The sequence below is a fragment of the Lepidochelys kempii genome, chromosome 11 (assembly GCF_965140265.1).
Source record: "Lepidochelys kempii isolate rLepKem1 chromosome 11, rLepKem1.hap2, whole genome shotgun sequence".
In the NCBI taxonomy this organism is placed as follows: Eukaryota; Metazoa; Chordata; order Testudines; family Cheloniidae; genus Lepidochelys; species Lepidochelys kempii.
In genome coordinates this window covers 78,390,674-78,406,455 of record NC_133266.1, presented here as the reverse complement: position 1 = coordinate 78,406,455, position 15,782 = coordinate 78,390,674, and the positions used below count along the sequence as shown (strand labels likewise).

The 15,782-nt window shown below is 41.9% G+C and overlaps 1 protein-coding gene across 17 annotated transcripts in view; it reads left to right on the top strand.

Moving 5' to 3' along the window:
• Positions 1–15,782, top strand: part of DIP2A (disco interacting protein 2 homolog A) — a 248,545-nt gene that overhangs the window by 198,150 nt on the left and 34,613 nt on the right. For 12 of the 17 annotated variants that reach the window (XM_073306935.1, XM_073306938.1, XM_073306937.1 and 9 more), the window contains 11 exons: positions 1,708–1,844; positions 4,113–4,193; positions 4,720–4,847; positions 6,160–6,274; positions 7,454–7,655; positions 7,930–8,039; positions 8,163–8,243; positions 11,295–11,418; positions 12,776–12,897; positions 13,226–13,337; positions 13,691–13,800. In XM_073306935.1, coding sequence (XP_073163036.1) covers positions 1,708–1,844; positions 4,113–4,193; positions 4,720–4,847; positions 6,160–6,274; positions 7,454–7,655; positions 7,930–8,039; positions 8,163–8,243; positions 11,295–11,418; positions 12,776–12,897; positions 13,226–13,337; positions 13,691–13,800 — 1,322 coding nt within the window. Of the gene's footprint in view, positions 1–1,707; positions 1,845–4,112; positions 4,194–4,719; positions 4,852–6,159; positions 6,306–7,200; positions 7,316–7,453; positions 7,656–7,929; positions 8,040–8,162; positions 8,244–11,294; positions 11,419–12,254; positions 12,424–12,775; positions 12,898–13,225; positions 13,338–13,690; positions 13,801–15,782 lie in introns of those variants that run through there. The other 5 variants (XR_012154401.1, XR_012154402.1, XM_073306946.1 and 2 more) reach the window with 5 other exon arrangements.

The window sequence follows — 15,782 nt, the reverse complement described above, 5'->3', positions numbered from 1 at the left end:
AGAGGACAGGACAAGGAGTAATGGTCTCAAGTTGCAGTGGGGGAGGTTTAGATTGGATATTAGGAAAAACTTTTTCACTAGGAGGGTGGTGAAACACTGGAATGCGTTACCTAGGGAGGTGGTAGAATCTCCTTCCTTAGAAGTTTTTAAGGTCAGGCTTGACAAAGCCCTGGCTGGGATGATTTAATTGGGGATTGGTCCTGCTTTGAGCAGGGGGTTGGACTAGATGACCTCCTGAGGTCCCTTCCAACCCTGATATTCTGTGATTCTATGAAATACTCTGTGGTTTTGCTCCCTTTTTCAACAGAGAGCTCGTTAGCCGATTGAAGAGATGGCAGCCCTGCCTACATGCTGGCCCTAGTTTGGATAACACAGGGTGGGGTGAGGGTCAGGTTCCAGCTGCTCTACTGACCCACCTAGGCCATCCCATCCTGGTCTTCGTTCCCCTGCATCTGAGCTGGCTAGCTCCATCATCATCATCACCACCCCCACGCAGGTGGCAAGTTACCTTGTACTGCCCCATCTCAGACACGGTCAGATACTGGCTCTCCCAGGGATTCGGAAATGCAGAATACTCCCAGCAAGCTGGCACAGGCATAGACGCCTGTATGGAGTGCTGTATCTTGAGAGACCCATGGGTGGCCTCAGAGCAAGAGAGCCACTGATTGCTGTGAAAAAGGCCAGTGTGATCTCTGATTTGCGAACACGAGTGTTCCAGAGCAGGGAGAAGATAATCTCTGTAGACAACTTTAGTGAGACCAGACTGGAAATTCGCCTTGCGTTCTGTGGCCCTCAGTACGAGAATGGTGTAGAAAATTGAAGAGACCTCATAGAAGAGCAACAAGAATAAGGCAGTAGAGGGAATGATTTATGAGGAAGTATTAAAACAGCTAAACATAGATAGTTTATCTAAGGAATGGAAAATATCAACAAACTCTGAAGGAAAGCTTATTTATGGTGGTACCAGGTGATGTAATCTGAAGTAATGAGAGTTGGTGAAGAAAAGGAAATTTTAGGCAACATAGCAAAGGAGTTCTGTTAGATTATGAAAGAGCATCTCAACGGCTGTTGGAAACTTGGCATGTTTGAAAAGAAGACTGGACAAAGTACTAGAAAAATTCATTTGAACCAATCCTAAACTGGCAGCAGGAATAAAAGTGGCCTAATAGCTTTTGTTTCCATTTCTAACTTGCGTGTGTCGCATATTTAATTTAAGGATTTAATGTCTCCGAATATGCTATGTGCAACAGTAAATCAAAAGCAATTATTAATTTGTAATTGGTATTATCGAAATTTGTCATCTTTAATACTACATAAATCCTCATTTACCTAACCAGCTGCCCTGGATTATATTTTGGCCTTCATATTCAAAAGCAAATGCTAAGAGGTTGTGGTATTATGTAGTAAGGCCTAGAACATAATGGGGAGGGGGGATCAGAAATTTGAAAGTTTGTAGTTTTCATATCTAGAGAATACATAAATCAGAGATAGCGTTACTCAGATTATCAAAATGCTTTTTAAATTTCTATAACAAAACCCTCCTTTTTGACATTTTTTTTATATGTAATGTTTGTGGTTTAGCTGCCCAATATTGAAATTTATTTAATCATGTTACGGTGTTTAGCAGCAAGCCAATTTCTGTGTCTACCAGTTTACCAAAATATACATAGATGATAATACCATTGCATTCTTGCTCTACCTCTTTAGCTAATGTGTGTGTTGTGAAGGTGGATGGAACTCCTTATCTATGTAAAACTGATGAGGTTGGTGAAATATGTGTGAATTCTGGTGCAACTGGGACAGCATACTATGGTCTGCTTGGAATCACCAAGAATGTGTTTGAGGTTTGTGTCTTTCTATAATTTTTATGCCCTTGATAACCTTTGATTAAAAAGATGCTTTTATTATTTCAGTTAGTGAGGAGATACATAATTCTGCCTATCAGTTTCTTTTTGCAGGTGTGACTGGGGTCCTGGGAGAGGGGGAAATGCTGAGAGTGCTTAATTAATTAATTACACTTACAGTCCATTCTTATTAACTAAACTAAAATTTATTTAAAAAGAGGAGAGCGAGCATATTGGTTAAAGGATCATTATACATACAGATACAAAGAGAGTTCTTAGGTCAGTCTGATAGTAGAGATGGTGAGCTTTAGAGTTACAAAGAATCTTTTCCAGAATCAGTTCATTGGGTTATAGTCCAGTGTCCAATATCGGGGCAATCCAGAATGGAACTGGAAACCTCAGTCTTGCAACTCAGACTTCCCCGATGAAGCTTAAGCAGATCTGAGATGAAAGATCAGGGCCCAAGAGTTTTTATAGATCCTTGGCAGGCTATTGTCAGCCTCTTGATAGCAGGTGTTCCTTCGGTGAAGAATAGTGTCTTTGAAGTAACCTCCTATTTCCGAAGCAACACTGATAATTAGCTTCACGGATTAACATAAGGCAATCGCTTATCTCCCACCATTTATAAGGAGTTTACTATGTACTTCAGAGAGAAATGAAGACAGTGATATCACTGCATTCACAGTTCATTTAAATGTTAACAAACCCTTTTGATCTCTGAATTAACAGAATACAGCGATAGACAGGAACCGTTTGGTTACATTGTCAACCTCTAACAATATATATGTAAACACACAAAAAACACAAACATTGTCTACTAATATGTCTCTAAAGGTTGAATCTGAGTCAGTTAGCGGGCTAGCTGTGTAACCCTTTCTGGACCTGTGTCACAGCAGATATGCTCATGTTGATTGCAACAGCATCTGTTTTAATTAATTCAATAAAAGCCAGGGCAAAATACACCTCTCTTCATCCACTCGAATAACACATCACACCTGCAACTTGTTTTTGCTTTAACCAAATTATGAAATAGCGTTAGCAGTCAATCATCTTTTTTTATATTCAGAATGCTAGTATCATGCTAATATTCGCATCCTGTACGTAATCCGTGTAGGATCATCTCCCCTCTGTGCCGGCACAGCGTTAGCTTGGAAAGTTACATTAAGACATTTCAAAGATGATATTGCATAGAGTCAGGTGATGATTCGCATAGATCTGATACCACGTCATAATCCCCTACATGCATACTAATATTATTCAGCTATTGCCACATTGCTTAAGTAACAATTTTCCTAGTGTACTGAAAACCATACGCATGTTTTTGATCTAAAAGTAGATTTTGATTACTTGCTGTAATCCTTAGAACTCTGAATAATCTGCGGTTGTATAACACGTGAGACGATGTTCCTTCGGGCTTGGAGGCAGTTTGAAGAGAGGATGAAATAAGAACAGGCAGCCTCGCTGCATTTGGTGGCAGATGCAAAACCCGTCGTTTTGCCCAAGCTTTACTGCAGCAGTGTCTGAATCTCATGTTTTCACACATACAGGCCCATTCCCCAGAAAGTACAACCAAAAAGTAGTACCTTACGCATCCTTGCCAGCAAGGAAGGAAGGAAGTGACCATTGTTGTCCTGTTTTACTTTTGGGAGGCACTCAGACGCTGCTGTTGCAGACACCAGTGCTATCATGGGATCAGGGAGGGTTTTCTGTTTCAGAAATGATGCGTCAGGACTCTTTTATACAAGGAGTCCTGGCCATCTTCCTCGTACCTGAACCAGGTTATGTTTCTGGAGGGAGTTCTCGCTGAGGGTTTCCAATGTCAGGCTGTCCAGTCATGTAGCAGTGAGGAGGCAGGCAGGCCAGGTGGGGTAGTCCTCAGAAACGGTAAGGAAACCAGCAGAGGCAACACAAGAGGAGTTGTTCGTGGACCTTACCTGGTTAAAACACAAGCTCTGGTTTTCAATTTTGGGTTATGTTCCAGCTCTGTCATGGACTTGCTATGTGACCTTGGGTAAGTCACTCAGCTCCTGTTGTGCCTGTTCTCCCCCTGTAATAGGATTGTACTTGCCTACCTCACAGCGCGAGTTACAGCCACGTCAGCCAGGAGGACAGTAAATTCTCTCTCGCTCTCTCTAGTGCATTCTGTGTTTAATCATAAAAGATTTTCACTGAAACAGAAAGTGAAGGCGTTTTAGCTTCACAGTACTCGCTAAAAAGTGAATTGCCTGTGGTGTGTATCTGAGTACTTTATCTTCTGTATTCTATCAGACCATTCCAGTGACAGCAGCAGGGGTGCCTGTTTCAGATCAACCCTTCACGAGAACAGGATTGCTTGGCTTTATTGGACCTGTAAGTATGAATGGACAAACCTGTTCCAAATGCCCAAGTGAATCCACTATTGAATTAATAGAATACCCAATAGGAAGTAGATAGGGGGATCTAGGAAAACAGAACAGGAATACTGAAATATAATCTTGTGTGACAATCTGCAGATCAGATGAAACTAAGGCTGGAATGTCAAGTTGGTATTGCTCTCCCAAGGGGAAGTATCCTCCAGATATCTTCTCCAGCTGTTGGATCATGGGTTCCTAGTGCTCCTGATTTCAACGCCAAATGACAGGATCATGTCCCTGAACTCATTTGATGGAGCAAGAGCACATCTTGGGTCAAGTAGCCGGCTTTGGCAGCTAGCCGCCTCCTTCTGTGTGAGCACAGCTGCATTCAACAGGATTCTCTATCCACAGAGTCTGTTTTCCTCATATAAGTCTATATAATGTCACTCTCTTATCCATAGGGTTGATGCTCTTGTATTGCTGGGAGTCTTGGGTTTGCATTTTGTGTGGCTTTTCTATTTCTAAGCCTGTCGTCTTTTCAGGACAGTTTGGTTTTTGTGGTGGGAAAGCTGGATGGCCTGATGGTGGTGAACATTCGCAAACACAACGCTGATGATGTAGTAGCCACCGCACTGGCAGTGGAACCAATGAAGTTTGTCTACAGAGGAAGGTGAGTATTTTGAGAGGAACTTATTCCCTAACATTGTATTCTTGTGTATTTATCCTCTGCTCATCCAGCATTTCACAATGCTTTCAAGGTGTGGGAGATTTCTGAATTGAACTTCTAGACATGTGCTTTGGGGGCAAGACGCCACCATGTGAGTATGAATATGAAAGTGTGGCTTCCCCTGCAGCATACAGCATGAAACCTAATTTATGTAAACTAGATTCTAAATTGTTTAAAATTGCCTTGACCTGGTGAAATCATTAGTCTTACTGACCTCTTCTCTCTGTGTTTAAGTTTCTAATTAAAACTTTACAATACCTCTTTGTTCAGTTTTGCATCATCTGTGTATGTATTTAATTTTGATTTCTAAAAAAATAAATGTGGATGCCTATCCAGAGCTCTAGGCACCCTAACACAAGACAAATAAAATTAAGCAGCAGCTTCCCCCCAAGAGCCAGCAGAACTGAGACCCCTACCAAACCTAGAACACAAGTTCCCTTCCCCGTAACAGAGCTAACCCCTCCAGACATCTCCGTCCCACAGCTGCTCATGCTAATAGATGCACCTGGCAACATGCTCTGAGAAGAACAAGCTGGCTGTTTGGGGCCTCTGAAGGACCCTCAAAAGTAATACTATAGTGCCCAACTTACCGTTCTTACGTAGAGGGGCATTCAGCTCAGGTGTCCACACTGATTACAGCTGTGGCATGAGGAACTGCTGTTGAGTTACTTGTTGAACCTACAGCAAAAGTGTATTGTTTCCTCATCAGTGTGCCACTTCCTTCAATTAAGGCATCAGTTTCAAAAATTGGCTCCCAGCTTGTTGAGGTATTGCTAGCCTTTTCCCCCTTGGAGACCTGGGTTCAAAGCCAGTTTGGCCCACAAAGGAAGCAGGTGTCTAGTTATCAGTCTAGATATACAGCTAGACATGCCACCCTTTGATCTGGTATAGTTGTCCACCTCTTTCAGAGAGAGATTCAGTAGTTAGATGTAGGTTAGATCTTCAATGTGCACAACAAAGTTAGATAGTGAAAGTTTGCACAGCTCCTGTATGTGTTGAACCCTGCTTGTAATAGCACATGTACCATAGTGGTGAAGTGAAAATTCTCTCAAGTATGAGAAAAGAACATTAAAATAAACTGCTTCTTGTCCTCAAGTTGTGAATGATTTTGTGGTGGTCTGGCATAAATAATGTTTGTGTCTGTGAAAACTGTTCCACAGGAGTTACAGCCATCCATATTCTAATCAACCCTGCTGGGTTCATTATACGTAGCATCTTTTCTAGTCCTATCATTCTTCTGTCCTTTGTGTTCTAGGATAGCAGTGTTTTCTGTGACCGTTTTGCATGATGATCGAATAGTGCTTGTGGCAGAGCAGCGCCCTGATGCATCAGAGGAGGATAGTTTTCAGTGGATGAGCAGGGTTCTACAGGTAGTCAGATCTGTCCTTTCTCTTTTTTCAGGTGAATAAGGCTAATGTATCAAATGAGAATATCAGAGCTTCTATTTTCTATATAAACAACCTTACCTTCAAACTGGCCTAAAAAACCTCTGATAAGCTCACTTCTGAATGTGTTTCTGGGGTGTTAGCTAATGGAATTTTTTTCAAGACCAAAATCAGTTTATTCTTGAGAAATTATTTCTGCAGTTCATTTTGATTGGAATTTTCAAATCCTTCAGAAGATACTTCAATTTGTAATTCGTTAATCTTTATTTTTGCCAGTGTCCTTTGGTCTGTTTGATTCTGAAAGAACTTAATGTTGAACGTCTACAAAATATCAAAAGCAAATGTCTATTTTAGAATGTTTGTTAGTAGCTTGTGTGATTTGGGAGTGCTCCATGTCTCCTGTATACCCCTAAATTGAACAGCTACTTTAGGTCACTTTGTCCACTAGTATTCAGGTATTTCTGAAGTAGCCAGTCACTTCTAAGGAGGTGGCAAGGTGCAATAACTGAAAGAGCAGGAATGGCCAAGGAATCAGAAAATGAAGTATGAAGGAGGGGAGGGCTGAGAAGAACAATATAAAGGGGGATGACTCTTAAGCCGAGGGGAGAGCTGTGTAGGAATAAAGAGATAATGGTCTCTACATAAATTCATAGGATTTTAAGTCTTCTATTACCAATTACTTGGTAATGGTAAGGATGTCATTCATAGAAACACAAGTGTGACCCATTTCTGTTCTGCGTGGTTCTCAGGCTGGAGCAGATAGCGAGTGTTAAGCAGCTAAATATTTCCCCTTTATATCTTTTTGTGGTTTACGTTCTACTGCGTTTCTGTGGTTGCACCATACATGCGAAGTACACTGTGATACAGTTTTGGCCTTCACAACCTTTCTGCACTTATCACCCACGTTTCAGTAACTTCCCTAATCAGTGGTGTGCAAGTGGCATCAGCTTGGGCTTGACTGCGTGAGCAGAAATATGGATCTGCTCCTGCTCCCATTGAAGTCATGGGACAACTTCTGTGAATTCAGTGAGTGCAGAATTGGACACTTTATTTACAAAGGATGGTGCAAGTGAAATTTGTGATGTTATAAATTACTTTAGAATTCTTGTTCCAGCTAAGTGCCATGTCACTGTACATAATTAATTCTTTTTTCCCCCCCTCAAGGCAATTGACAGCATTCACCAAGTGGGTGTGTATTGTCTTGCTTTGGTTCCTGCCAACACCTTGCCAAAGGCTCCACTCGGAGGAATTCATATTTCAGAAACAAAACAGCGCTTTCTAGAGGGTGCTCTGCACCCTTGCAATGTCTTGATGTGTCCTCATACCTGTGTTACCAACTTGCCTAAACCTCGACAAAAACAGCCAGGTAACTAAAGCGGAGTATGTAGGTCAGCCTTCGTGTTTGTCTCTAACTGTTGCTGTCTCAGTAACTGAACATGTTAAAGTCTGTGTTACCAGGTTACGTTTGTTCTGTCAGATCTGATGTTTGGTTTCATCCTTTCAGTTTCCTTTTTTATTTTTTAACATTACATTGCATTCGTTATTTATGGTAATATGCATGCTTAATTATTAGTTATTTAATTATGATTGGCTTTGTTAAATGGAGTTATCTTCTCATTTTGCTCAATTTGTTAACCCAGATGTTGGTCCTGCTTCTATGATAGTGGGCAATCTTGTTGCTGGAAAGAGAATTGCACAAGCCTCAGGGAGAGATGTTACCCAGCTGGAGGATAATGACCAGGCAAGAAAGGTAGCACCGAGTCTTTCTGCATGTATCCAAGGGTAGCAGTTGTTTTAGTACCCTACTGAAGCTGATCATGGTATGTGTCAAGGGAGTCTGAATGTTTTCTGTCCTGTCGTCTTTCTGTTTCAGTTCCTGTACTTAGCAGATGTTCTTCAGTGGCGAGCCCAGACAACCCCAGATCACCCTCTCTTTCTGTTGCTGAATTCCAAGGTGAGATGCCCTGAGGCTTGTTTTCATATCAAGTAATGAATAAAATTATCTGGGTTTGAAGAAGGAAAATGGGACGTGGCAGGTGCATGTTACAGCCTAAAATGCTCCACGTGTTACTGATGGTGGGCGGACTCCTCTGGTTCCCAGCACGCACTAATGAATGCGCACAGTCCGCATTTTAGCTTCTTCACGCTGTGCTCGCTCTCTGATCCCTCCCTAGAACCCTAGTCTACATCCTGGCTAGTTTCAGAGAGCTGCGGCAGCTGCGTGTCCAGCTTCCCTCAGATTTGAAGTCTACACCATGCCTGGCATTTGTGGTTTCACTCTCATCGCCCTTCGAGTAGAAGGGTAAGAGAAGACAGATCTTGCCAGAGCTGTGACAGAGGAGGAAAAAAGAAAGATTGTCATGGATCCAGGGCACACATTGGAGGTCTCTGTTCCTGCTTTCTTGGGTTCAGGGGCACCTCTGATCCTTCCACTTGTGCCAGTGGGTTCTACCTCTTTTGGGGATGGTGCTGACAGTCAACGGAACGTGTCCATGTACAATGTTCTAGAGCTCTGGGTCATCAGATGGGCCCTAAGGATATGTCTACACTGTGGTTAGAAACCCATGGCTGGCCTGTGCCAGCTGGCTCGGGCTAAGGGACTGTTTAATTGCAGCCTGAGCTCTGGGACCCTCCCACCTCACAGGGCTCTGGGCTCCAGCACAAGCCCGAATGTCTACATCACAATTAAACAGGCCCTTAGCCCAAGTCCCTGAGCCCACCTCAGCTGGCACAGGCCAGTCACGGGTTTTTAATTGCAGTGTAGACATATCCTAAAAGTCCCCTTTGGTTAAGGACTGCCTGTTGCTGCTGTGACAGACAGCAAGCTAGCTGTGCTCTGCCTCCGTCAGCAGGGTTGCCTGCTTGCAAACACACTCTTGGGAAGCAGTAGGTCTGAGGTGTCTGACTCACCAACTACCTTGTGACCCTCCACCTTGCTGGCAAATAAAACGTGTGTGCAGGCAAGCTAAGGTGCAGGACACATGACCAGCACAAATGGTCTCTGAAGAGCCGGTTGGTGGGGAGGGACGCTGTTTTTATGGTAGTGTTTGTAGCAGCAAGCTCTCTGAAGTGACCTTCACCTCCAGAGCAGGGAGGGACGGAAATTCAGTTACCGTTCAGAGTTCTGCTGTGTGCTTTTCCAGTGACTCTCTCACTACCCACCGGTCAGGAACGTGAAAGAGGACAAGACCTGAGTCATTGTGGTCGCTTCAGCTTGGGCCAAGCAATGTTAATCTGTCCTGGCAGCCCCACACCATACCTCTCACCAGACATTTCCGATCTGGTGTTCGATGTGATTGTGGGAGTGCTTGGGCCTGAAGAGCTCACTGCCTAGGAGCAGACAAAGAAATGGCTCGCAGAAGAGGAGCGGCAAAGAAGCATGTTTGTACAAGTTATCTAGGTTAACCTAGGCAGCAGGGCAAAAGTCAGTCTTTGAGAGGCTTAAATGTTGGTGGGGTAGGGGGGCCTTGTGGGCGAGCTGATGAATGCTGTATCAGCATATTCTGTCCTGTGTCCTAATCCAAAACCAAATTTCCTCACTGTTGGGACTGCAGGGCTTCGACAACCACTTCTCTAAAATGTTCCCCAAGGCTGCAGACTATCCTACTGCAGTCCAGGAAACCTCCACACTGAATTGTTACCCCCAGAAATGAATTTTTTTTTTTCTTCACTGACCTGAAAGTCAACTGCCGTGTTCAGTAGCAGAGCTCCTCGGGACTCCTGGTTACCTGCTTTGCTAGCTAGGAATGTTTACTGGTGCTTCCTGTGCGGGCCTGGTATTACTGTCTACTGTGCAGTACAGAACAATATCATTAATGAAGAGAAATTTAAAGCAAAGGGCATTAAATTAGGAAGTGCAAATATAGGTATCGGAAATGTAAGAGGTAAGCACTGAATTAAGAATAAAATAAACTTTGACTAAGACAGTTAAAGTAGTGGGGGAAAGTCTAACTGTAAAGGTGACAAGCCTTTAAATAGTGTCTAGATAAGGTAATTGGTTGTGAGGCAGGGAATGGAACAAGAAGTGGGTGGAGGGAAAGGAGAGTAAATTAACATTGTAAGGACTATAGAGGATTTTCTGTATTGCCCGCTGTACAGACTTGTTTGAACAAGACACTGAAGGTGAAATAATGCCTTAAATTCTTTTGTTTTCTGCTATAATGAATCATTTTACTGGCAGAATCAGAAAAGTATGCTCCATTTTCATCATCTTGGTTTCAAATAACAAAGATGGGTTTAAGCTATAAAATTTGTGTGGAAAGGCAAATTTAGAACTTGTACCAGAGTATCTTCATTATCTGATATGTATAACACTGGCGACTTGTAAATACGTGGACTACAGCACAGCCAGTTCTGTGTGCGTTTTAAGAGTTTTTGGTGCAGTTGGCCCAGTTTCCGAGCTGCTAAAGTGTTTGAATATAGTTAGGCTTGGCAGGGTTCAATTTTTACTGGAAAACGTCCATAAACGCAGATTTCACTGTGCACATGTAAACTGATTAAAACACATCTCCATCGATCATCAGTGACATTTACATGTTGGCAAAGTCAGAAAAATGTTGCTTGAGTACTTATTAAAGTTTGATTTAAGGCTTAATATTTTGAGATGTGGTTGACAATTTGTGTTTCAATGGTTATAAAGCTTTTCGAATCGGTGTCTATTGTCAATAAATAATTGCCGCCCCACCCCCACCCTTAGCTGACTCCCTGATAAAATTAAATCTATATAAATTGGGCGGAAAATGCTTTTAACCCATAATTTTGCACAACTGTGAAAATTAAAATTGATAAAAATAAAAAACTTTAAAATACCTGTATTAGCTGTCAAAATTGTGAAAACTAACTGAATTCTGCCATCCTAATGTTGTTTCAATAAGTCTTTAATTCTATCCAGTACAGTGCTAAAACCATAATTGTAATGAAATGTTAGATCTAAGGCTATTTATTTTACTCAGTGTCAAAATATATTTCCTGCCAAGTTTTCCTAAGTCACATTTGTATTATATAGGGCACAGTAGCTAGCACGGCATCATGTGTACAACTGCACAAGAAAGCAGAGAGGGTGGCAGCTGCACTGATGGAGAAGGGACGACTGAATGTCGGAGACCATGTCGCTTTAGTTTATCCTCCAGGTAAGGGAATAGAGATGGCAGATACTGTAAAGTAATCAATTGTGGGGAAAGGAATGTAAGCATTTCTATGCTTGAACAATCCCACAGCCATTTAATTTGGTAATTCATCTCAGAGTGACCAGCATGTAATTGTTAAGAGGAAGGCTTCTTCGCTTCACTGCTTTTTCTGCTAAGCCGATTCTCCAGTTGGCAGGATAAATTTATCAAATCTATGAAGGTCAGATGGAATGTATCTGGACAGTTGTGCAATACCAGGCCATTGGGAAGTGAGTAGGGAATGAATTTAGATCACATGAAAGGTACCGGATTCTCGGTTCCAAAGAGTGAAATGGTGTGTGCATTCACAGAATAGATACAGTAGAGGGCAGTGCTGAGCCACAAATGCACCTGTGTCCTAACAGGAAGTGACCATCTCTAGAATGAGTTCATGTTTGGTCTCTGTGTCACTCATGCATGTTTGTAAATGTAGAACAGGAGTGTGTATATCTGCAAATAGGGTAGTTTAGAGACTGCATAATGTTAACTTATGAAAGACAAATATATATTATTCTGAAAGATCGGATTGTCCACTTTATAACCTACCACACTGTCTCAAACTTCATGGAATGTATTAATTAGAGAATTGGAGAAATGTAGGACTTGAAGGGATCTCAACAGGTCAGCTAGTCCACCAAATGTACCTAGACCATCCCTGACAGGTGTTTGTCCAACCTGTTCTTAAAAACCTCCAGTGACAGGGGTTCCACATCCTCCCTTGGTCACCTGTCCCGGTACTTATCTGCCCTTATGGGTAGAAAGTTTTTCCTAATAATGAACCTAAATCTTTCTTTCTGCAGATCGAGCTGATTTCTTCTTGTACTATCTTCAGTGGATATGGAGACCAATTATCACCATGCTCTTTGGAACAGCCCTTAACATGTTTGAAGATTGTTATTAGGTCCCCCCTCAATCTTCTTTTCTCAAGACTAAACATGTCCAGTTCTTTAACCTTTCCTCACAGATCAGGTTTTCTAAACCTTTGATTATTTTTGTTCTCTGCTGGATTCTCTCCAGTTTGTCCAAATTTTTCTTAAAAGGTGGCACGCAAAACTGGACATTTGTCTAAATGTATTTCAACAGATCTTCTTATCTGAAGAGCTTAAATAATTACTTCAAATGTACTATATTTAAATGCAAAAAACTCAAAACCCCGAGGACGGGCTACTTCCAGAGGCAGGGCACTGGTTTAGATTAACCTTTTATAACAAATATCTTGTATAGTCTTTTAATTCTTAAAATGTAGTGAGGATATTTTTTGGAATTGGTATGAGAGATTATGATGATTTGTGAAATTAAAACTAGTTTTTGTCCTTAACAGGAGTAGACCTAATAGCAACTTTCTATGGCTGTTTATATGCCGGCTGTACACCTATAACAGTTCGACCCCCTCATCCACAAAATCTTGCTACTACTCTGCCCACTGTCAAGATGATTGTAGAGGTATGAGAGAATCCTTTGTGTATTGTTTTTGTTTTGTTTAAAACTGTTGATCTAATAAGTAAAAAATTGCCCATGCATCATGGTACAGTAAATATAAAATAAGCTGAATTTCTGAAAAATTTTGTGCTGTGACCCGCTGACCCAGAGTCAATACATGTTTCATTAAACTGGTTTAAAACTTGTTTTCCATTATCACCATTTTCTTTTTCTTCATTTATAACTTTTTTTTATAATGAACTCCTTCAGGTTGGACTGACTTGAGTGGATATTAAAGCACAAGAGCATCCATTCATCAGTTTTAACTTTTTGAATGTTGTACTTTGTACAGGTCAGTAAGTCTGCATGTATCCTTACAACACAAGGAATAATGAAACTGCTGAAGTCCAAGGAAGCTGCCACAGCTGTAGATATTAAAACATGGCCCACCATTTTGGATACAGGTACCAGATGTCTAACTACTTGCTGCTAATATAATAAGATTTTAATTTGGATATGCAAGGAAGCGTGGATAACTAAAAAGATACATCATGGCTTTTCCAATATGATTTAAGGCTGTTAGCATAACTGGCTGTCTTTGCAAGGATGTCAGTTAGCCTCGAGACCCGTAAATTACTTATCTTGTTAGCACAGTTGGCTAGCTGGATTGGTGTTGAGTCTCTTGTATTGTGGCTTCATGTCAATCCATAAACCATGAATAACCTAATATTCCAATGTTTTAAAGGTTTTATTATCCTGCTCTACCTTTTCCAAAATAATAATGTGTAATTGTATTGCCTTTGTGTATTTTAAATAGATGATATACCTAAAAAGAAGGTGGCTAATATTTTTAGACCTCCATCCCCGGATATGTTGGCCTATTTGGACTTCAGTGTGTCTACAACTGGCATATTAGCAGGAGTGAAGGTATATTAATTGAATTGAGATGATTGTCTTAACTGGTTTCTTCCCTGAAATCTTTTCATATTCTTTATTCCATTCAACTCAACCTGGGAAGAAGCCTAAAAATGGTGAGAGAGATGTTTTAATGTAAGCATATTTCAAATCTCACATTGCAATCCAGATTTCTGATGTAGAAATGTCAGACACAGCTGTCTAGAAATAAATTTTAGTCTCTAAGGTGCCACAAGTACTCCTGTTCTACAGCAAATATGAGCCCCAGGAGGATACAGGATGGGTTGAAGAGGATTACAAGGGAGAACAGGAATGGAAAGAACTTGCAGGCAGAGGGAACAGGGGATAGACTGGAGAATAGCACCGTCACCAGGAAAAGGCAGGTCTACGTGATCGGGGACTCTTTACTGAGAGGAATAGACAGGCCTGTAACCAGAGCTGAACCAGAGAATAGAAGGGTGTGCTGTCTTCCAGGTGCTAAGATACGTGATGTAGACCTGAGGTTGAAAAGGATCCTAAAGAGAGCAGGAAAGAATCCCCTAATTATCCTTCATGTGGGAACAGATGATACCGGTAGATTCTCGCTGGAACGTATCAAGGGAGATTATGCTAGGCTGGGGAAGATGCTTAAGGAAATTGAGGCTCAGATGATCTTTAGTGGGATTCTGCCTGTTCCTAGAGAAGGGCAACAAAGGTGTGACAAGATTATGACTGTCAACAGATGGCTCAGGCAGTGGTGCTATAAGGAGGGCTTTGGGATGTATGGCCACTGGGAGGCATTCATGGACAGAGGACAGTTCTCTCGGGATGGACTTCATCTGAGTAGGGAAGGAAATAGACTTCTAGGATGGAGGATGGCACAACTGATTGAGAGCTTTAAACTAGGAATTTGGGGGAGATGGTTGGGAGATGTCCAGGTAATCCCCACGCCGGATTTTAGCATTGAGAGGGAAGAAAACAAAGTAAGAAAGGATACAGCCGTGGGTAGGAGGAAGGGCAGTGTGGATACCAGTCTAATAGGTCATACTGGCTGTAGAATGACCGTGCCCAATCGGGTACAGAACGCGAGCGAGGCCAAACAGCAGGAATGAAGATGTTTGTACACCAGTGCGAGGAGCCGAGGTAACGAAATGGAGGAACTAGACCTACCGGTGCAGGAAGTGAAACCAGATATTCTAGGGAGAACAGAAACAGGGTGGAAGAGTCGTCGTGACTGGAGTACGGGTGTTGAAGGGTCTGTGCTGTTTAGGAAAGACCGAAATAAAGGCAAAGGTGGTGGAGTAGCATTGTAGATCAAGGATGAGGTAGAATGTAAAGAAATAAGAAGCAATGGAATGGATAAGATAGAGTCCGTCTGGGCAGAAAGTACATTGGGGAAGAAAACTACTAGATTCTCCCCTGGGATAGTGCTTGGGGTGGGCTATAGACCGCCGGGATCTAATCTGGATATGGATCGAGACCTCTTTACTGTTTTTAATGAAGTAAATACTAATGGACATTGCATGATCATGGGAGACTTTAACTTCCCAGATATAGACTGGAGGACGAGTGCTAGTAATAATAATAGGGCTCAGATTTTCCTAGATGCGATAGCTGATGGATTTCTTCATCAAGTAGTTGCTGAACTGGCAAGAGGGGATGCCATTTTAGATTTGGATTTGGTGAGTAGCGAGGACCTCATAGAAGAAATGGTTGTCGGGGACAATCTTGGTTCAAGTGATCATGAGCTAATTCAGTTCAAACTGAACAGAAGGATAAACAAAAGTAAATCTGCAACTAGGGTTTTTGAAAAAGGGCTGACTTTCAAAAATTAAGGAAATTAGTTAGGGAAGTGGATTGGACTGAAGAACTTGTGGATCTAAAGGCAGAGGAGGCCTGGGATTACTTCAAGTCAAAGCTGCAGAAGCTATCGGAAGCCTGCATCCCAAGAAAGGGGAAAAAAATCATAGGCAGGAGTTGTAGACCAAGCAGGATGAGCAAGCATCTCAGAGAGG